Source organism: Muntiacus reevesi, chromosome 1, assembly GCF_963930625.1.
Source record: "Muntiacus reevesi chromosome 1, mMunRee1.1, whole genome shotgun sequence".
In the NCBI taxonomy this organism is placed as follows: domain Eukaryota; kingdom Metazoa; phylum Chordata; class Mammalia; order Artiodactyla; family Cervidae; genus Muntiacus; species Muntiacus reevesi.
The window spans coordinates 63,889,729-63,913,336 of record NC_089249.1 but is presented as its reverse complement, the minus strand read 5'-3'; the positions used below and the strand labels follow the sequence as shown (position 1 = coordinate 63,913,336).

The following is a 23,608-nucleotide window of genomic DNA, read 5'->3' as shown; positions in this document are numbered from 1 at the left end:
TATACCCAACTGAATGCAGAGTTCCAGAGAATAGTAAGGAGATACAAGAAAGCATTCTTAAGTGAACAATGCAAAGAAATAGAGGAAAACAACAGAATGGGAAAGCCTAGAGATCTCTTCAAGCAAAATGGAGACATTTCATGCAAAGGGGAACATTTCACGCAAAGATGGAAACAATAAAGGACAAAAACGGCAAGGACCTAACAGAAGCAGAAGAGATTAAGAAGAGGTGGCAAGACTACACAGATCTGTACAAAAATGTTCTTAATGACCCAGACAACTATGATGGTGTGATCACTCACCTAGAGCTAGACGTCCTGGAGTGTGAAGTCAAGTGGGCCTTAGAAAGCATTACTATGAACAAAGCTAGTGGAGGTGATGCATTTCAAGCTGAGCTATTTCAAATCCTAAAAGATGATGCTCTGAAAGTGCTGCACTGCTTAGGACAGCAAATTTGGAAAACTCAGCAGTGGCCACGGGACTGGAAAATGTCAGTTTTCATTCCAATCCCAAAGAAAGGCAATGCCAAAGCAATGTACAATTACTGTATAATTGTACTCATTTTCAAATTACTGTATAATTGTACTCATTTTACATCCCAGTTAGATTACGTTCAAAATCCTTCAAGCTAGACTTCAGGAGTATGTGAACTGAGAACTTCCAGATGTACAAGCTGGATCTGGAAAAGGAAGAGGAACCAGATTTCAAATTGCCAACATGCTCTGCTTCATTGACTACACTAAAGCCTATGACTGTGTGAATCACACAAACTGGAATATTCTTAATGAGATGGGAATCTCAGACCACATTACATGCCTCCTGAGAAGCCTGTACACATGACAAGAAACAAGTTAGACCTGAACATGGAACAACAGACTGGTTCTAAATTAGAAAAGGACTATGTCAAGACTATTTGTTGTCACCATGCTGATTTAACTTACAAAGCAGAGTACATCCTGCAAAATGCTGGGCTGGATGAACTGCGACCTGGAATCAAGATTGCTGGGAGAAATATCAACAACCACAGGTATGCAGATGATACCACTTTAACAGCAGAAAGTGAAGAGGAACTAAAGAGCCTCTCGATGAAGGTAAAGAGGAGAGTGAAAAAGCTGGCTTAAAACTCAACATGTAAAAACAAAGATCATGGCATCCGGTCCCACCACTTCATGGCAAATAGATGGGGAAACAGTGAAAACAGTGACAGACTTTATTTTCTTGGGCACCAGATCACTGCAGACAGCGACTGCAGCCACAAAATTAAAAGACGCTTGCTCCCAGGAAGAAGACCTACAACTAACCTAGACAGTGAATTAAAAAGCAGAGATATCACTTTGCTGACAAAGGTCCATATAGTCAAAGCTATGGTTTTTAAAGTGGTCATGTATGGATATGAGAGTTGGACCATAAGGAAGGCTGAGTGCTGAAGAATCGATGCTTTTGAACTGTGGTGCTGGAGAAGATTCTTGAGAATCCTTTGGACATCAAGGAGATCAAACCAGTCAATCCTAAAGGAAATCAGTATGAATATGCTAAAGCTCCAATACTTTGGGCACCTGATGTGAAGAGTCAACTCACTGGAAACACCCTGATGCTGGGGAAGATTGAGGGCAAGAGGAGAAACGGAAACAGAGGATGAGATGGTTGGATGGCATCATTGACTCAATGGACATGACTCCGAGCAAACTCTGGGAGATGGTGAAGGACAGGGACACCTGGCTAGGATCAATTAATTTATAGCAAAGGAGGCAAAAGAGAACCCCATGAGCAGTATGCCTTGAGAGCCCCATGAACGGTATGAAAAGGCAAAAAGACAGGACACTGAAAGATGAACTCCTGAGCTCAACAGGTACCCAATATGCTACTGGAGATCAGTGGAGTAATAACTCCAGAAAGAATGAAGGGATGGAGCCAAAGCAAAAACACCACCCAGTTGTGGATGCGACTGGTGATGGACGTAAAGTTTGAAGCTGTAAAGAGCAATATTGCATAGGAACCTAGAATGTTAGGTCTATGAATCAAGACAAATTTGAAGTGGTCAAACAGGAGATGGCAAGAGTGAATATCTATACTTTTGGAATTAATGAACAAAAATGGACTGGAATGGGTGAATTTAACTTAGATGACCATTGTATCTACTGCAGTGGGCAAGAATCCCTTAGAAGAAATGGAGTAGCCATCATAGTCAACAAAAGAGTCTGAAATGCAGTATTTGGATGCAATCTCAAAAACGACAGAATGATCTCTGTTCGTTTCCAAGGCAAACCACTCAGTATCACAGTAATCCAAGTCTATGCCCCAACCAGTAATGCTGAAGAAGCTGAAGTTGAATGGTTCGATGAAGACCTACAAGACTCTCTAGAACTAACACCCCCAAAAGATGTCCTTTTCATTACAGGGGACTGGAATGCAAAAGTGGAAGTTAGGAAATACCTGGAGTAACAGGCAAATTTGGCCTTGGAGCACAGAATGAAGTAGAGCAAAGGCTAATAGAGTTCTGCCAAGAAAACGCACTGGTCATAGCAAACACCCTCTTCCAACAAAACAGGAGAAGACTCCACACATGGACATCACCAGATGGTCAATACCAAAATCAGACTGATCATATTCTTTGCAGCCAAAGATGGAGACGCTCTATTTGGTCAGCAAAAACAACACCGGGAGCTGATGTGGCTCAGATCATGAACTTGTTACTGCCAAATTCAGACTTAAATTAAAGAAAGTAGGGAAACCCACTAGACCATTCAGGTATGACCTAAATCAAATCCCTTACGGTTATACAGTGGAAGTGACAAACAGACTCAAGGGATTAGATATGATAGAATACCAGATAAACTATGGACGGAGGTTTGTAACACTGTACAGGAGACAGGGATCAAGACCATCCCCAAGAAAAAGAAATGCAAAAAGGCAAAATGACTGCCTGAGGAGGCCTTACAAATAGCTGTGAAAAGAAGAGAAGTGAAAGGCAAAAGAGAAAAGGAAAAATATTCCCATTTGAATGCAGAGTTCCAAAGAACAGCAAGGAGAGATAAGAAAGCCTTCCTCAGTAATCAGTGTAAAGAAATATAGGAAAACAAGAGAATGGGAAACACTAGAGATCTCATCAAGAAAATCAGACACACCAAGGGAACATTTCATGCAAAGATGGACACAATAAAGGAAAGAAATGGTATGGACCTAACAGAAGCAGAAGATATTAAGAAGAGGTGTTAAGTATACACAGAAGAACTGTACAAAAAAGATCTTCACAACCCAGATAATCATGATGCTGTGATCACTCACCTAGAGCCAGACATCCTGGAATGCGAAGTCAAGTGGGCTTTAGGAAGCATCACTACGAACAAAGCTAGTGGAGGTGATGGAATTCCAGTTGAGCTATTTCAAATCCTGAAAGATGATGCTCTGAAAGTGCTACACTCAATATGCCAGCAAATTTGGAAAACTCAGCAGTGGCCACAGGACTGGAAAAGGTCAGTTTTCATTCCAATCCCAAAGAAAGGTAATGCCAAAGAATGCTCAAACTACTGCACAATTGCACTCATCTCACATGCTAGTAATGTAATGCTCAAAATTCTCCAAGCCAGGCTTCAACAGTATGTGAACTGTGAAATTCCAGACATTCAAGCTGGATTTAGAAAAGACAGAGGAACCAGAGATCAAATTGCCAACATCCGCTGGACCACTGAAAAAGAAAGAGAGTTCCAGAAAAACATCTATTTCTGCTTTACTGACTATGCCAAAGCCTTTGACTGTGTGGATCACAATAAACTGTGGAAAATTCTGAAAGAGATGGGAATACCAGTCCACCTGACCCACCTCCTGAGAAATCTGTATGCAGGTCAAGAAGCAACAGTTAGAACTGGACATGGAACAGACTGGTTCCCAATTGGGAAAGGAGTATGTTAAGGTTGTATACTGTCACTCTGCTTATTTAACTTATATGCAGAGTACATCATGAGAAACTCTGGACTGGAAGAAGCACAAGCTGGAATCAAGACTGCCGGGAGAAATATCAATAACCTCAGATACGCAGGGACACCACCCTATGGCAGAAAGCAAAGAAGAACTAAAGAGCCTCTTGATGAAAGTGAAAGAGGAGAGTGAAAAAGTTGGCTTAAAACTCAACATTCAGAAAACTAAGATCATGGCATCTGGTCCCATCACTTCATGGCAAGTAGAAGGGAAAACAGTGGAAACAGTGACAAGACTTTATTTTTGGGGGACTCCAAAATCACTGCAGATGGTGACTGCAGCCATGGAATTAAAAGACACTTTCTCCTTGGAAGAAAAGTTATGACCAACCTAGATAGCATATTAAAAAGCAGAGACATTATTTTGTCAGCAAAGATCTGTCTAGTCAACACGATGGATTTCCAGTAGTTACGTATGGATGTGAGAGTTGGACTATAAAGAAAGCTAAGCACCAAAGAATTGATGCTTTTGAACTGTGGTGTTGGGAGAAGACTCTTGAGAGTCCCTTAGACTGCAAGGAGATCCAACCAGTCCATCCTAGAGGAGATCAGTCCTGGGTGTTCATTGGAGGGACTGATGCTGAGGCGGAAACTCCAATACTTTGACCACCTGATGCAAAGAGCTGACTCATTTGAAAAGACCCTGATGCTGGGAAAGATTGAGGGCAGGAGAAGGGATGACAGAGGATGAAATGGTTAGATAGCATCACCAACTCAGTGTACATAGTTTGAGTAAACTCTGGGAATTGGTGATGGATAGGGAGGCCTAGCCTGCTGCAGTCCATGGGGTCTCAGAGTCGGACATGACTGAGTGACTGAATTGAACTGAATGAGGCAAAACTATATAATGGAGAAAAGATAGTCTCTTCATTGAGAGATACTGGGAAAACTGGAATGCAAAGGAAATGAAATTAGAACATTCTCTAACATCATACATAAAAATAAACTAAAATGGATTAAAGATCTCAATGTAAGACCAACTATTATAAAACTTAGAGGAAAAAACAAGTAGAACAATTCTGACATAAAAATCACAGCACTCTGTCTTCTGACCCCCCTCATAAAGAAAATAAAAACAAAAATAAACAGCTGGGACCTAATGAAACCTAAAAGTTTTTGCACAGCAAGGAAAGTCATAAATAAGACAAAAAGACAACACCTAGAATGTGAGAAAATATTTGCAAACAAAGCAACCAACAAGGGATTAATCTTCAAAACATACAAACAGCTCTTGCAAGTTCAGTATCAAAACCAAACAACCTAATCAAAAAAATGGGCAGAAGACCTAAACAGAAAGTTCTCCAAAGAAGATATAAAGATGGTCAACAAACACATTAAAAGATGCTCAATATCACTAACTATTGGAGAAATGCAAAGCAAAACTATAAAGAGGTTTCACCTCACACTAGTCAGAACAGCCACTGTCAAAAATTCTACAAACAATAAATGCTGGAGAGGGTGTGCAGAAAAGGGAACCTTCATACACCATTGGTAGGGAATGTACGTTGGTATAACCACTTTGGAAAAGAGGATGGAGGTTCCTTAAAAATGCTAGAGAGAGACCTATCATATGATCCTACAATCCTGCTCCTGGGCATATTTACAGAGAAAACGATATTTCAGAAAGATACATGCACCCCAATGTTCACTGCAGCACTATTTCCTCAGTCAAGATATGGAAGCAACCTAAATGTCCATTAACAGAGGAATGGACAAAGACGTGATACATATATACAATGAAACGATACTCAGCCATAAAGAATGAAATGATGGCATTTGCAGTAACATGGATGGCCTAGATATGATCATATCAAGTGAAGTAAACCAGACAAAGACAAATATTATATGATATTTGCCCATAAGCATATGTGGAATCTAAAAAATATATTAAAATGTACTTATTTATAAAACAGAGACAGATTCACGGGGCTAGAAAATAAACTTGCAATTACCAAAGGGGAAAGGTGAGGGTGGAGGGATAAATTAGAAGGCTAGGATTAACACTGAAACACTATTATGTATCAGGGAGAGAATCACGGAGGACCTACTGTATAGCACAGGAAATTCTACTCAATACTCTGTAATAATTTGTCTGGGAAGCAGAATCTGAGAAGGATGGACACATGCATCTGCACCACCATGCCATACACCTGACACTAGCTCAGAGTTGTGAGTGAGCTACACCCCAGTGAGACGCGAACAAAAGAAAATTGAATCTAGTTCTCACAGGTCCACGCGAAACCAAGGAATTTTGCTCCTTGTCCAGATCTTAATTCCCAAGAGCACCTACTTAATATACACATTTCCCATTGGAGCTCATATTTTAAATGAAAACAATTAAAAATATTACAATGTATTCCAGTATTAAAGCAAACTACAACAAAAACCCCAGAAAAATCTGACTCCAGGGAAAAATGTCTCCAAATCTCATCATACTGTTAAAAAGGACATTATTTTGATCTGGTTTTATTTATACTTACTGATCTTCCTCCAAATTATCCCAAAATGTGAATGTATTTTCTAGTAAAGGATGATTCATTCTAAAAACTGTCAGTAATCAGAACTTAGTATACTGTTCTGTTAATATGCACTATGCAACCTCAAATCTAGCTTAAACTTTAATAATTTCCAATGTGCTTCCTTTATGAAATTCTACTCTAAAGTAATAACATAAGATCATAAGTGAGTATGTCTGTTAAGTCTGCAACTCACTCCCAAAGTTTCAAAACGATCTTATCCATTAAAATAATGTGCAGCATAAAGGACTTTTACACTCTTCTCTTGATATCCAAAGGTCTCAATGAACTCTTTTCCTCTTATTTCAGGGTCAAGTTTCCTCCTTTTCAAGGATAGCCCTGCCTTTCCCTTTTCTCTGGAACCACTGTCATCTGACAGTTTCTGATGCTCTCCACTCTAGTCAAACTGACTCACTGTTTTTTCTCAATCAGACTCTCCATGTTTTCAATCCTGAATCACTGCTCAGGCCATGTTATTCTTTTGGAAAGGTCCTCCCTTTAACCCAAATCTCTGCTCACAGAAATTCTATCCATCTTTCCAGAAGAAGCTAATAAAACATTTATTCTATAAAGTACTTCATATATTAAATACATGAAGCAATTTCTCCCTCATGTGATTTATCATTATCTTTTGAAACTCTTTTAAGAATTTTCAGAAATTATCATATATAACTCATGCATAACGTGCTTTACTGCTCTTATCAGACAGGAGACTCTGAGGGCAAGGGCAACCCTGTTACTCTTCCCCTTGTTTACAGAACCTAGTCTCATGCCTTATATACAAAAGTTGTATTTGTTAAATATCAAAACCTCAAGTTGGACTAAAAAAAAGTTATTTTAAAGTGATGTCAAAATAGAAAACTGCACCTCTTAAAACTACAAATGCTCTGGTTCAAGATGCCTAAATTTATCTCCTCTTGCCCTTAAGACCCTATCAAAATGAAAGTCAAACAGTCATAGTAGGAGATGTCCACAATAGAGGAGAAAACAGGAAGAGGCCTCCAAGGAAGAGAGCTGAACAAACCTGTGGGATTAAACGAAGAGTGAGAACTGATGGGACTAGACAAACGAAGTCTCAGCCTTCAGTACTCACAGAATAGGCAGCACAGACGCTAACCTACTTATGCATCTCTGGAGAAGCTCTGAACTCATGGACATGTCCCTGGCCAGAAAGCAGAGGCAAGATATGAGACTGGACTTCTTCTGTACAGAGAATAGTTAACTCCCCTGACTCCATGCAAAGAAGTGACCTGTTCTTGGAGAACTAGGCAGCAAGAACAGATGCTGAATACATAGGGCAAAACCCTCAGAATTCTGGAATTTATGATTCGACCCCCATCTTTACAACTAGCTCCTTTGTCTGTTTTCCCTTAGCAAAGCTTGATCAGTTGACAGTCCCCACTGGACAACACAGAGCACTTATGCATCTTTACAGCCTCATTCTAAAATGTGAACAGAGCCAAGGACAATTGCACATTCAAGGAAAGTCTGCAACACAAGAAAGGTCCACATAGGAAGATCACAGAGAGACGGAGGAGGAGAGGGAAGCCTGGAGTGCTGCAATTCATGGGTTTGCAGAGTCAGACACGACTAAGTGACTCAACAACGACAACAGGAGGATCACAACTCACAACCCAAAAGAATGAGATAATCCAGGGAACCAAAGCAAGCTGTTTCTGCCTCACCAACAAGTACCCCAATGAGATTTGTGAAATTACTGCATCTATAATCCTAGGTTTTCTCTTCATCCTTTCAACCCTCATCAACACTGATGATTGGCTATGATGATTTATATGGATAGCAACTGTGGGCTGAAAGGTTCTAGAAGATGAAAAACTCAATCTCTCCCAGTGTGAAAACGTCAGAGTTTGTGAGGGCCCTGTGCTGGGCCCTCTTCTCTCTGCACCCTCTGCCTAGATGATCTCTTCCATACCCTGTAAGATCCATTTAGGCAGAGGATTTGGCTCCCTTCACTGCCATTTTCAGTATCCAGAACAGTGCCTGAAATATAGTGAAACGAACGCTGACAGTATCCAAACTTCTGCACTGAGTTCCAGGCCAGAAGGACCAGCTGCTTACACACTATTTCTAGAACGTGCCTCCCCAGGGCCCCAACATATTCTAAGCGCGCTGCTCCTTCACTTCCTCTTCTACTCTGAGGCCTGCACTAGAGACCTGGAACATTTTCACCAGCCTGACAGCTACTTATTCAGCTCTAACTTTACTGCCATCATCCCTGTTCAAGCCACTTCTTACATGGACCAGAGAAATGCCTAATAACTACAGGCTTAATACTTTCTTTCTTGACTGCTCCTAATACATCCATTAAATACTCAGAAATTTTTAGAAATCTTAGCTAATCCTGTTGATTCCCTATTTGATAAAATCCCTTCCCTTAGCTAACAAGGCTCTATGCTTATGGTCCTTGCTTACTGCTTCAATCTCATCTTATGAATTCTCCCCTTTGTTCACTAACTCTCCAGTGGGACACACAGATTGTCTAACAGCTTCCAGTATACACCAAGTTCTCACCTCAAGGTCTTTGCAACCCTCTGCTCAGGATGCTGTTCCTTCTATTTTTAGCAAGGCTGCTTCTTTCCTCTTGCTTAAGATCTCAGCTTTAATGTTAAATTATCAAAAAAGTCTCCTTAACATTCTAGAAAGCAGTCTACCTTTCTGCACAGTATTTCCTACTATAGTACCCTGCTGATTTCCTTATCACTGATCACAGTTAAAACCACTGTTTTTTTTAATTTACAGGATGTTTCTCTTTCCCACTTAACTGTGAGCTGCATGAAAGCAGAGACCATATTCATCTCATTCACCACTATATGCTTGGTAAGGGCCTAGGACACTTACTGGGACATGCTTAATAAATATTTGTTGATTAAATAAAAGCTACCTTGTTTCAGTCAGCAGGTCACAGTGAATTAATCAAAGGACAATTATGACAGAAAGCAACAAGGAGAATGGAGGGAATCTATAAAAGTTATAAATACTCTAGCCTTCAAAATAACATGATTAACAGCCTGTTTAAGACTCTTGCTACTCTTTTTTATGTAACTGTATTAAATTTCACCAATATAAAACCCACCCATTTCTCCCGGAGGTAGAGACAAAATTTATCAAAAATTATTACAAATTTTAATAAACTTTAAGAGCAGTGTTTGAAATGAGTCATATCTAGCTTATATGAACTGAGCTCCTATCAGCTTATATTAACTAACAGATTCTAACAACAGTTTCTATTGTCCACTAAAACCAGAACTCCTTTGTAAGATACTAACTATTTGGAATCTTCTGAATATATGTATTCAGAATTATACGACATTATGAAGCTCAGGAAAAGGCAGATCCATCCTTTCCAAAGAAATGTATTATTAAAGTGCTTAGAGTACTATGTAATGGTTTTACCTTTAATAAGATCCCATGGCACAGACCCCCAAAAATGCCTTACACCAAAGTTACTCTATTCCTGTTGCAGCCCGTATGTAATCTGAGACTCATCATTGTTTCTTCAATTCTAAAATGATTTTTTCACACTTTAACTGAAGGTGAAATGCAACATACAAAGTATTCTACAATTGCTATTGGTCAGTCTAGAAATAGTTGAACTTGCCTAAACAAGTACAAATTTATTATTTTTCAAAGCAGTCATATGTAGTTATTTTCATTTTTATTGCAGTACAGTTTTGATTTACAATATTGTGTGAGTTTCAGGTACACAGCATAGTGATTTGGCATTTGTGCAGATTATATTCCATTACAGGTTATTGTGAGATAATGGTATAGTAATTCCCTGTGCTATACAGTACATCCTTGTTGTGTGTCTATTATGTATACATTAGTTTGATCATCCCATGCTCCTGAATCTCTCCCTCCTTCACCCTCCTCCCTTTGGTAACCACTCCAGTCTATCTTCTGTATCTGTAATCTGATCACTCCACAGTCCTGAGTCTCTCCTTCCTTCACCTTCCTCCCTCTGGTAACCACTCTAGTCTGTCTTCTATATCTGTAATCTGATTCTGGTTTGCACATATATTTGCTTACCATTCTTGATAATCTAACAACTGTGATCTTTCAACATTTTAGCCAATAAACCATTGAGAAAACACTGATTTGTCTCTGAAATCTTCGATTGATATCAACTCACAAGATCAAGAAAGAACCAGCATCAAAATCTGCAGAAAAGGTGTCTATCAGTAGCTTGGTAGAAAATCCTGAGATAATAGTGCAGTTATCTTTTAAAAAATGCTGCATTACCACTCTGGATGGCACAGAGGCAATAAAGTATAAAAACACAGACAATGAATGATTCTGGATATGAAATTTTAGGAATACTTTAGCGAGTGGCTGAGGCAATGGTACATAAATCTAAATATCCTAATACATCATCCATAAACTTAAAGCCTAACAAGAATAAACAAAACAAAGTACAGGCCTGCAGCATAACTAAGAGAACACTATAAGACTACAAGCATCAATTACCTATAAATAGGGGGGAAAAAAACCACCTCTTAATTTCCAATGGATTCATTTCTCAAGTTCACACCCAAGCCTTTACATAGCTTCATATAGAGAGTGGAGCCCAGAAAACATCAGGGAAGAGAGAAGAGAAATGAAGAGCCCAAGATTAAATCATAATCATTCCCACAATGAGGAGACCCATAAATATTCAGAATTCCTGGTAAGATCAGAGCACTAACTACAGGAAAGGACTTAAAAGTGCCTGAAGCTCTAGAAGGCAACCTGGAAGGCAATGTTTCTGGTCAGCAGAAGGCAAGAGGCAAAAGTCCTTCAGAGGCTGTGTGAGGGATAAAAAAGCAAAGAGGGGGAAATTTAATTTTCCAGAACAAGGAAAGCAGAAGGAAAAAAAAGAAAAAAGTAAAGACCCATAACCACACCCCCACCGTCCTGAAAGCATTCAGAGAAACCATACTTTGTTACACTGACAAATGAGGGAGCACTTAAACTATAAATTTCAAACCACAAGAAATAACCACCTCTGTCCAAGAAATGCAAAGGAACAACATAAAGCCACTGTAAGAAAAAAATAGAAAAAAAACAGAAAACGAGAATCACTGTCATTGATGACTCTCCCTACCCTTACTCCTGCCCCCACCAAAAGAAACATGAAGGAGAAGAAAACTGTAACATAACACCATAACACAACAGGGACTTCCCTGGTGGCTCAGCAGTAAAAAACAACAACAAAAAATCCACGTGCCAATGCAGGGGATGCATGTTTGATCCCTGGGTCAGGAAGATCCCCTGAGAAAGGAATGGCAACCCACTCCAGTCTCTTTGCTTGGGAAATCCCAGGGACAGAGGAGCCTGGGTTACAGTCCATGGGGCTGCAAAGAGCTGGACACTACTTAGCGACCACACACATTCTACACTGTTGTTAATATATGAGCTAAATATCCTCAAACAAAAATCCTGATGATATGAAAACATGGCCTAAATAAGAAACTTGAAAACTAAGGACAAAAATAAGACATAAGGGTTGACAAAACTCAGAAAAAAAATAAATATTGTATGGGAAAATAACTGAATTTCAAATTACCTAAGGAAGAACAGACTCAAATGAGAAGTTAAGTAAAAAACTAAAGAAAACGGAAAACTAACATAAGAATAAGAGATTAATGAAAGATGAAACAGGGGTGAGAAAGACTGACCATAATGAAACACAGGTAAAATAGACCGAACATACATACATTGGACATCCTTAAGAAAAATGAAATGGAAAAAAATATTAAACTACAATCTAAGAAAAATATCCAGAAATAAGACCTGATTCTGCACACTAAAAGGGGCTGCCAGAGGCCTGGGAAAGCTGACCTGCAATGATGAGCTCAGAGAACTACCTCAGTGAGACTATTAGACTGGAAGACTTCCCTGGTGGTACGGCGGTAGAGAACCCACCTGCCAAAGCAGGCAACACAGGTTCAATCTCTGTCCAGGAAGAGCCCATATGTGGTGGGCAACTAAGCTCATGGGCTACAACGACTGAAGCCCACTCGCCCTAGAGCCCATGCTCCGCAACGAGAGAAGCCACCACGAGAAGCCTGTGCACCACAACCAGAGAAAACCCACGCACAGCAGTGAAGACCCAGCACATGAAGAAATCAATGAATGAATGAATCAACTTCTTTAAAATCTATTAAAGATGAAAAAAATCATTCTTAGGGTCTCCAGGCAAAAAAGATCAAAATTTAAAAAAAAAATCGAGAATTTAACAACCAAATTTCTAAAAAACAACATAATATAATGCAGCTGTTATTTTTTTTAAACTAAAAGAAATAAAATGCAAACCAACAGAAAAAGTTTTAAGCACACAAGAACACAGTTACTGTCATTCCCAAGAGCCCTTGACCAATCAAGATTCAGCAAACTTTTCCTGTAAAAGCATCAAACAACACAGCAACCACTTATAACTATAGGAGATGTCCTAAGATACAGACATAAACAATAGTAATGAGACCACATTTTCAATATAAAACAGATCAAGCAGACAAAAAACATAAGAAGATAACGCAGCTTAAATGACATAATAATGTAGAGCTTGTGGATACTTGTCAAAAGCTGCACCCTGACAAAATATATATTGTTCTCATATATCCACAAAACAGTCCAAATATTGATTATTTTAACTTGCAAAACACTGGTAACTTTCATAAGGTAGGAATGTTATAAGCAATACTTTGAACAAAATGCAAAGACACTAGAATTTACTAACAAAAAACCAGAAAGACTTTCTTTCCACCTGGACATTTTAAAGCCTCATATTAACTCTTGGGTTAAAAGGAGTTGGAACTACAGAATTTTTTTTTAAAAAATGACAAAATGCTATGTCAACAACTTATGGGATGCACTGAAAGTCATGTCTGAGAAAATTCACTCTACTAAACACTTATCAATTAAAAAAATAATCAAAGAGTTAACTAAACACTAAGTCCACAAATCTAAACAAAGAGTCACAAAGTACCAAGAATACAAAAACAGAAATGAATGAGGAAGAGAACAAAAAATTAGTAGATCTAATAAACTGAAATCCTGCTGTTTTAAAAAAAAAAAATAGACAATGCATGAGGTGTGATTTAGGAGGGGAAAGCAGAAGCACAAATATATAAGAAACCAATGAAACACGGAATTTTAAATTATAAGAGACTTAGTGTGCAGACTTAAATAAGTTTGGTAACCTATATAAAATGAATCATTTCTTAGGGAAGTACAGATTACCAAAACTGATGCAATTAAAGTCAGAAAGTCTAATCAAGTCAACTTTCATAGAATAAACAAAGAAAGTTATCATGGCACCACCCCACAAAAACTCAGCAATCTCAGATAGGCACAATCTATGTGAGAAAAATTTTAAAACAAATTTGAAAGACCCAAACGTAGATCTGAACAATGAAAAGACATCTCCTGTCCTGGTACAGAATTCATATGTAAAGATTTCAGTTCTCAAGTTAGTTTATAAATTTAATGCAATCCAAGGAACTTTACAGAGCTTCCCTGGTGGCTCAGAATGTAAAGAATCTGCCTGCAATGCAGGAGACCCAGGTTTGATCCCTGGGTCAGGAAGATACCCTGGAAAAGAGAATGGCTACCCTCTCCAGCATTCTTGCCTGAAGAATCCCCAAGACAGAGGAGCCTGGTGGGCTGCAGTCCTCAGAGTCACAAAGAGTCAGACATTACTGAGTGACTAACACTTTCAAGAAATTTTATAGAACTAGACTGAACTGTTTTGTTTGAACTGTATTAAAGTACTGCACATTTAAAATGTAATAAAACCAATAAATATGGGCAAAAACAAACTGGAATAAAGCAAGAAAATAAACTATTTCATATGAATAATTTAAACACAGTTATTAAACACAGTTAAGGAAAAAAAAAAGGACAAAGTCAAGGCTGTATATTGTCACCCTGCTTATTTAACTTATATGCAGAGTACATCATGAGAAACTGGGCTGGAAGAAGCACAAGCTGGAATCAAGATTGCTGGGAGAAATATCAATAACCTCAGATATGCAGATGACACCACCCTTATGGCAGAAAGTGAAGAGGAACTTAAGAGCCTCTTGATGAAGGTGAAAGAGGAGAGTGGAAAAGTTGGCTTAAAGCTCAACACTCAGAAAACTAAGATCATGGCATCTGGTCCCATCACTTCATGGCAAATAGATGGGGAAACAGTGGAAACAGTGTCAGACTTTATTTTTTTGGGCTCCAAAATCTCTGCAGACGGTGATTGCACCCATGAAATTAAAAGACGCTTACTCCTTGGAAGGAAAATTATGACCATCCTAGACAGCATGTTAAAAAGCAGAGGCATTACTTTGCCAACAAAGGTGTATCTAGTCAAGGCTATGGTTTTTCCAGTGGGCATGTATGGACGTGACAGTTGGACTGTGAAGAAAGCTGAGTGCCGAAAAATTGATGCTTTTGAACTGTGGTGTTGAAGAAGACTCTTGAGAGTCCCTTGGACTGCAAGCAGATCCAACCAGTCCATCCTAGAGGAGATCAGTCCTGGGTGTTCATTGGAAGGACTGATGTTGAAGCTGAAACTCCAGTACTTTGGCCACCTCATGCGAAGAGTTGACTCACTGGCAAAGACCCTGATGCTGGGAGGGATTGGGGGCAGGAGGAGAAGGGAACGACAGAGGATGAGATGGTTGGATGGCATCACCGACTCAATGGACATGAGTTTGAGTAAACTCTGGGAGTTGGTGATGGACAGGGAGGCCTGGCATGCTGCGATTCATGGGGTCGCAATCGGACATGACTGAGCGACTGAACTGAACTGAACTGAATTGAAAGAGACATAATTAAATATAACATGTCATTCTGGATTGGACCCTAGGTGTTTATTTTTTGCTACAGAAGGCATTATTAGAACTAGCAAAATATGATTAGAACTAATATGATTAGACAGTAGTACTGTAGCAATGGCAATATACTGTTTTGATAACTGTACTGTGGCAATATACATGTTCCTGTTCTTACGAACATTCCTGATATTCAGGGTGAAAAGACATCATGACAGCAACTTATTCTTAAGTGGTTGAGAAAAAGAAACAGTGTTTATTTTTATAAATATATTAAAATATTAACAATTAGAATCTGAGAATGGTATATACAATTTCCTTATACTAGAGTCTTCCGAATTTTCTGTAAGCCTGAAATATCAAAAATAAAATACTTATCATTTCATTTTTATATTTATGTAAGAATTCTATGTAATAGAGTATTTATTTAAATGGATACAATATACTTTCATCAATACAGACACTCTAAATGATAAAACACTGTCATTTTATTTGGTAGTTTGTTTTTTGCTTTTAGTGATAAACTAACAATGTATCTTATAATCAGTGAAAACTTATATTCAAGGAAATACAATGATTTCAAAGTTTCATAGGAAAATCTTGCTTTAAAAGGAACAAACTAATCCTACTGTATTTCTCAGTTCAGAAAAAAGTCAGTATCACTATCACAAAATCACCTAAGTACCTTGTGTTGCTAGAATAATCCCACATGGCCACCTCTAGGAGGCTCCGAACCCAGGTCTTAGAAGGCTCCTTCAGAAATTTTTGCTGGTAGATCCCTACTACAAGATCCTCTACAGTGAGAAGTTCTAGTTCTTGTCTGATTTCTTCCATTGGTAAATAAAAACAAACATAAAATTAGTGAATTCAAGTACACAGAACATGTACATCAAAATGGAAACACTGATACTAAACTCACCTGATGACTTTGCCATGTGCTTCAAACACCAGTTGACTCTGGCTCTATCATCAGACTAGAGAAGGGAAAAAATTTTACTTATATTTTCTTCTATCCTCTGTTACTTTCAATTAATAAGGCCCTTTCAAACTGTGGGGGGGAGGAGGGGTAAGGGGAAGGGAAAGGCTGAAGAGTTCGTGAAAACTAAATGAGAACTGTTAAAAAAAAAAAAAAGAACAACATATACTAGAAAATACTGCTAATAATAACCAGTTACGTTCATAAAGCATTGTTAATATACTTTATGAACAGCAAGTGAGACTTAGGGTAGGCAAATGAAACCAATGCTCAGAAAAAGATAAGGTGATTAGTGTTCATGGTGAGAAATGTTCTATTTTTACTGTTTTATTAATAAAACCCAATTCTACTACACCGAGCCTGAAAGAATTTAGACAAAACAAAGAAGATTACAAAAAGAAGATCAAGGAATTACTATAAAAACAGTTCTGAATAAACTTCAAGTACTCTTGCCTCGAAGTGATAGGTGTACAAACCAGAAACCCACCCTCCAGGGTAAACAGGCATTGACGGTATTTCACAGGAGGAGCCATAAACATGAAATCCACCAAAGGTGAAATACATTCAGTTACTGCAGTCTGCAAAATTCCTCCAATATTAGAGAAATGTAGAAAAAAAGGCACCATACGTACCTAATTACATTCAAAGCAACTAAAAATGAACACATTTTAGCACACAGTTAATACACAGGCTAAAGTTCTTTCTTTGGGTATCTTTCATGGATCTTCTGTTTTCTAAGTAGATGACTTAAAAGAAATTCTTATGTTGAAATTACCTTGCAGTAGATAGGTGGCCAGTTCCCTGGGTTTGGATGAATGAATCTATAAAGATTTTGTAACACAGTTGCTTGGTCATGCCCAGATTCAAAGTATGAAATAGGAATCTTGTGACTAGAATCACCTGAAGGAAGTAAAAAAGTAGGTAGGAGTTAAAATTTTACCAAGACAAATATTATGGATTAGGTACAGAAGGGTGAGTATAGGAAGGAGTGAATAGGAAGGGTGACTTGTATTTAAGAACTTGTACCAAGCCTGGTAATGGTCAGGTACTTTACACATTTTATCCCACAATGTTATAAAATAGGCAATATACATACATATTAGAGAAGAGAGAACGGAGAATCACAGAAGTTAACAGTAAGTTAACAGCTGGTGAACAGTGGAGTCAGGACTCAATCCCAGGCTTGTTAAGTTAAAGTAGCAGTGTTTTCACCATTTCTATGTCGCCTTTCATAAACTGTTTTATTAAAAAGGCTGGAGACCTTGATAATAATGATTGGCTTTTAGAAGGTTGTAAAATGATATTTCCACTTCCAGTAAAATACAGACCAAGTAACACAAACTTCCCACAAAAATTTAGGATATCGAAAACAGCTATAGTAGCAAGGAATTATCAGGTCAAAAGCAAAAAAAGCCACAGAGGTAATCAAATGCAGAGAAAGGTGATCAAAATGCAAAGAAGTCAGAGAGGTCAGCCTAACTCTGGAGGCAGTTTTTACCCTGGCTGCTGCTGCTAAGTTGCTTTAGTCGTGTCGGACTCTGTGTGACTCCAGAGATGGCAGCCCACCAGGGCTCTGCCTGGAGCTCTATCTTGGAATCATTTGCTAATTCCTTAAGAGGAAGTTTACTGGCTAAGAAGTGTGTTTCAGACAGCTTTGGGGGCCTGGTTTGTGAGACCCCAGGTGTCTAGAAAAAGCAATCATAAATCCTTTCTAGAAGAGAACCATCAACCTCAAATTACCTTAACTCATTTTTTTCCAGATAATCTATATGAATAAACCAGGTACACACACACACACGAGTGAGAACCAAGACAAAGTTGAAAGACAAAATTGAGTCCAGAAGCTGAAGTTTCTGGAGACAGATTTTAAATCATCATGCTTATTATCTGATGAGATCAAATTACAAATTTCAACATAAAATTGGAAACTATTAAGAAAAAGAATGCTAGGAACTCTCTGGTGGTCTAGTGATGAGGACTCAGCATTTTCACTGCTTGGGCCCTGGGTTCAATCCTGCGAGCAGCACTGTGCAGCCAACTAAAAAAATAATACAGGAAGAGTTCAAGTTCTGATAATGACAGACTAAGGAAAATATGGAACACATCAAACACCTGCTTGAAAACACTGCAGATATATAAATGAAAAGAGGAACTATAAGTCCAAGATCTTAAAATGAAGAAAACCTAGAGAGCTGAATCTGGCATTTAGGTATGTTGGTTATTTGGGCATTTACCAATCCTAGAAGAGATACAGAGACTGAGAAACTGAGATTTCAACAGACCTATAGCTAGTAAGAATTTAAAACATTACTCCAGAATTACTTGTGTATATATAAAAATTTATAAATTAAAAAATGCTCAATTGTCTTCTGGCCTCCACTGTTCAGGCTGTGAAGCCGATTATAAACTTTACTGATGATTTCTTTGCATGTGTGCCAAGTCATACTGTTCAGTACTCAAAAATGATGAGACATATTAAGAGAGTTGAATACGTGATTGAACACCAAGATAAACAGAGTACAAAAATACATCCAAAAAACAAGATCCCCATAACAGAGTTATCAAGCATAAAACTTTAAAAAACAAGGTTTATTATGTTCAAGGAAATAAAATTACTGATAACTTAAACAGAACCATAAAAAAGAACCAATGTAGACTCAAAAACTGAAAATACATTCCCCAAACCATTTTAGAATGGCAAAACAGCCTTGATGACAAGATAAAGATTAACCTCAGGTTGAACATGAATGCACAAATCCTAAAACAAAATATTGGGTTGTCCAAAAAGTTTGGTTTTTCTGTAAAATGGCTCTAGTAGTGCTTAGGTGTCTTTAACTTCATTCAAAACAATTTTGTTGGACTGTATTGTAACAGTTGTCATATAAGCATGCATTTTAAAAAGTCTACCAAAACGGCTGAGTTTTTGTGCAGCCATTTTAATATTGAAGATGGAAGGGGAAAAAGCCACATTTTCAGAATAATATGCTTTATAATTTCAAGGTAAAAATGCATCTGAAGCACAAAGAAAGATTTGTGAAGTACATAGAAAAGGTATTGTGGCTGATCAAACACACCAAAAGTGGTTTGCACAGTTTCATGGCAGAGATTTCTGGTTGGATGACGCTCCGTGGTTGGGTAGACCAGTTGAAGGTGACAGCAATCAAACTGAGACATTTGGAACAATGAATCTTATTCCACACGGGAGATAAGTGACATACTCAAAATATCCAACTCAAGCACTGAAAATCAAAGCACTGTAGTAACTACTTTTATTAAATATGTTTGGGTTACACATAAGGAAAAAAAAACCAACCTTCTTGATCATATTTCTGAATGCAATTCTCTACTTAAAACATAACAAAAATATTTTGTTTTCTGAATAAATTGTGACAAGTGATAAAAAGATGATACAGTATAATAATGTAAGTGGAAGATATCATGGGGCAAGCAAAATGAACCACCATCAACCACACCAAAGGCCGATCTTTATCCAAAGAAGGTGATGGTGTGTACATGGTGGGACCGGAAGGGATGAGCTTTTTCCGGAACACCGAATGATTCATTCCAACAATGACTACTCCCAATTAGATCAACTGAAAGCAGCACTCAATGAGAAGCACCCAGAAATCCCCAAAAGAAAACATATAGTCTTCCATCAGGATAACACAGGTTTGCATGTTTCTTTGATGACCAGGCAAAAGCTGTTAAAGCTTGGCTGGGAAGTTCTGATTCATCCACCATACTCACTAGACATTGCACCTTCAAATTTACATTTATTTTGATCTTTACAAACTTCTTTTAAAGAAAAATTTTCAATTCCCTGGTGTAAAAAGGCACCTGGAACAATCCTTTGTTCTAAAAGGTAAAAAGTTTTAGGAAGATGGAATTATGAAGTTGCTGAATAACGGTAGAAGTTAGTGGAACAAAATGGTGAATCACTGTTTCATAAAGCTCTTGGTGATAATGAAAAATGTGTCCTTTATTTTTACTTTTTAAAAACCAAAGGAACTTTCTGACCAATCCATATTAGCAAACCAAATCCAGCAATTTATTTAAGAGTTATATAGTGAAAATGTTGGATTTGCTCCTGGAATGTAAGGTTAGTTTTTAAGATTAGTAAATCACCATATAAACAAAAGACACAAATCATCTGATATCCAGAAAGAGTATTCATTAAAACATGCAACTGGTATCTCTAGTGAAACTGGGAACAGAAGGGAACTTCTTTATCCTGATAAAGAGTATATACCAAAACTAAAAAAGAGAGAGAGAGAAAGACTACAGCAAACAGAATACTCACTGATGAGATTAGAAACGAGAGTTCAGAGCCAGCCAGTAAGACAAAGAGGTTTTAGATGTTTTAAATAAAAGATACAGATTAGAAGAAGTCATTTCACAAATATAAGGAATTTTCTGAAAACCTCAGAGTTTAGCAAAGGTGGGATAAAACCAAAACAAAAAATAAACAATTAGAAAATATAATTTTGATTCAACTTAAAAAATACTAAAGAGAATAATTTTTAAATAAAATTAATTTTCTGAGAAAAAAGAATATAATTGAGAGCTATTACATATAATTAGCAAGAAAAATGATAAGCCATAACTAATAAGATAAAGACTATAGAGAAAACTAAGACTTTATTATAAAGAGCTACACATTTAAAAAATAAGAGTAGTTCTATATTAAAACATTACCAACTGGGGAATTTTTGCAGAAACTAACACCAGTGGCGTTAATATGTCTCTGGTCAAAAATGTGTAAACACAAACAATATCATGAAGCTGTCAAGTTCTTTCCAAGATGATTCAAAGATTTAAATATATTCAAAATAGTGAGATTAGTTTCTCTGGACAGAGGACAAGAAGGCAAAGTAAAGGGACCTGAGTTCACCTCCTCTCATGAAACACTAAAAATCACAACTAACTGCTGAAAAACTAGCAACAAAGAGGACTGGAATCTATCCAAAAAAATATTATACCTCCAGAAACAAAAAAACCCACCACAACAAGATGGTGGGGGGGCACATTTGCAAAATAATCAAATCTCATACCTACCAGCTGGGTGAAGCACAAACTGGAAAATAATTATATCTCAAAGGTTCTCCCATAGGCATGAGAGTTCTGAGCCTCGGGTCAGGTTTCTTAGTCCGGGGGCCTGATGTTGGGAGGAGGAGCCACCAGAGCCATTTGGCTTTGAAGGCTAGCAAGGCTTGCTGCAAAGGCTCCAGAGGGCCGGAGGGAGGCAGAAACTGCTAGCACTCTTGGAGAGCACACACAAGATCGCATGTGTACCAGGACCCAGGGGGAAGAGCAGCAACTTCACAGGAGTCTGGACCAGACTCACCTGCTGGCCCTAGAGGCTCTTCTTGCAAAGCGGGGGCTGCTGTGTCTCACTGTGGGGACAAGAGCACTGGTGGCAAAGGCTCTGGGGCATGCTCACTGGTGTGAGCTGTCCTGAAGGATACCCACCCAACACAAGCCAAAAAATAAACAGGGTGGGAACATATCCCTACTCAGCAGACAAGCTGCTTCAAGTTTTCCTGAGCTCAGAGCTGCCCCTGAACACAATCTCTGCAATTGCCCTGCCCACCAGAGAAAATGGACCCAGCTCCACCCACCAGGGAGCAGACACCAGAAAAAAAATGAGTTACAATCCTGTATCCAATGGGACCACAAAGACAGAAAGTTTGACAAAGTGAGATGACAGAGGAATAGGTTCCAGATGAAGGAACAACAACAACAGAAAACTAAGTGGAGATAGACAATGTACCTGAAAAAGAATTGAGTGTAATGACAGTAAAGAGGACCCAAAATCTTGGAAAAAGAATATAGGAACTGACCATGAAGATACAAGAAATGTTCAACCAAGAGCCAGATGATATAAAGAACAAACAGAGTGGAAAATACAGTAACTGAAAAAAACACTAGAAGGAATCAATAGCAAAATCAATGAGGCAGAAGAATGGATAAGTGTGCTGGAAGACAGAATGGTAGAAATCACTGCTATGGAACAGAAAAAGAAAACAAAAGAAAAAAGAATAAAAGGAAATGAAGACAGTTTAAGAGAACTCTGAGACAATATTAAATGCACTAGCATTCATGTTATACGGGTCCTGAAAGAAGATATAGAGAAAGGGCTTGACAAAATATTTGGAAGGTATAATATCTGAAAACTTCCCTATTATGGAAAAGTTGAGGAAGCACAGAATCATGTACAGCAGAAACCCAAGGAGGAATGTGCCAGGACACATGTTAATCAAATTGATAAAAATAAAAGACAAAAAGAAAATATTAAAAGCAACAAGGGAAAAGCAACAAATAACATATAACAGAATCCCTGTAAGGTTATCAGCTGATTCTTCAGGAGAAACTCTACAGGGCAGAAGGAAATGGTTTGGCATATTTAAAATGATGAAGGAAAAAATTACAACCAAAAATACTCTACTCAGCAAGGCTCTCATTCATATTTGATGCAGAAATCAAAAGCTTTATAGACAAGCAAAAGTCGTGAGAATTCAGCACTACCAAGCCAGTTTCATAACAAATCCTACAGGAACTTCTCTAAATGGAAATGAAAAGGTGGCAACTAGAAACAAAATTACAAATAGGAAAGCTCACCAGTACACACAGTAACGACAGGAAATCACTCACACAGAATGAGCAGAGTATAAATGCAGGATAATGGAAACACATTTGAAATTAAGAGACCGGCAACTTAATCTTGGATATATAGACTTCTATATCAAAACCTCATGGTAACCACAAACTGAAAATCTACAATGGACTCAACACACAAAATTAAAAAGGTATTCAATGCTTACACAAAAGAGAAAAAGGAATCCAACCATAATATGAAGACAGTCATCAAATCACAAGAGAATAAAAGAGGAAGAAAAAAGACCTATAAAAACAAGTACAAAACTAACAAAATGGCAATAAGTACATACATATCAGTAATTAACTTAAATGTCAACAGATCAAGTGCTCCAACCAAAAGACATACAGTGGTTGAACGCACAAAAATAAAACCACATACATGCTGTTTACAAGAGAACCACTTCAGATCTAGGGACACATATAGACTGAAAGTGAGGAGATGGAAAACGATATTCCATGCAAAAGGAAATCAACGATGGAATAATACTCGTATCAGAAAAAATGAAGTTCAAAATAAAGACATAGAACATACAAAGACAGATACTACCTAATGATCAAATTCAGTTCAGTCTCTCAGTCATGTCCAACTCTCTGTGACCCCATGGACTGCAGCACACCAGTCCTCCCTGTCCATCACCAACTCCCGGAGTTTACTCA

General features: G+C 38.0%; 1 protein-coding gene across 2 annotated transcripts in view; it reads right to left on the bottom strand.

Annotated features, from left to right (window-relative positions):
- The window catches only part of MAEL (maelstrom spermatogenic transposon silencer), a 46,026-nt gene that overhangs the window by 7,289 nt on the left and 15,129 nt on the right, over positions 1–23,608 (bottom strand). For both annotated transcript variants that reach the window (XM_065924690.1, XM_065924700.1), the window contains 3 exons: positions 17,070–17,194; positions 16,238–16,292; positions 16,004–16,145 (listed from right to left, as the gene is read on the bottom strand). In XM_065924690.1, coding sequence (XP_065780762.1) covers positions 16,004–16,145; positions 16,238–16,292; positions 17,070–17,194 — 322 coding nt within the window. The remainder of the gene's footprint in view (positions 1–16,003; positions 16,146–16,237; positions 16,293–17,069; positions 17,195–23,608) is intronic.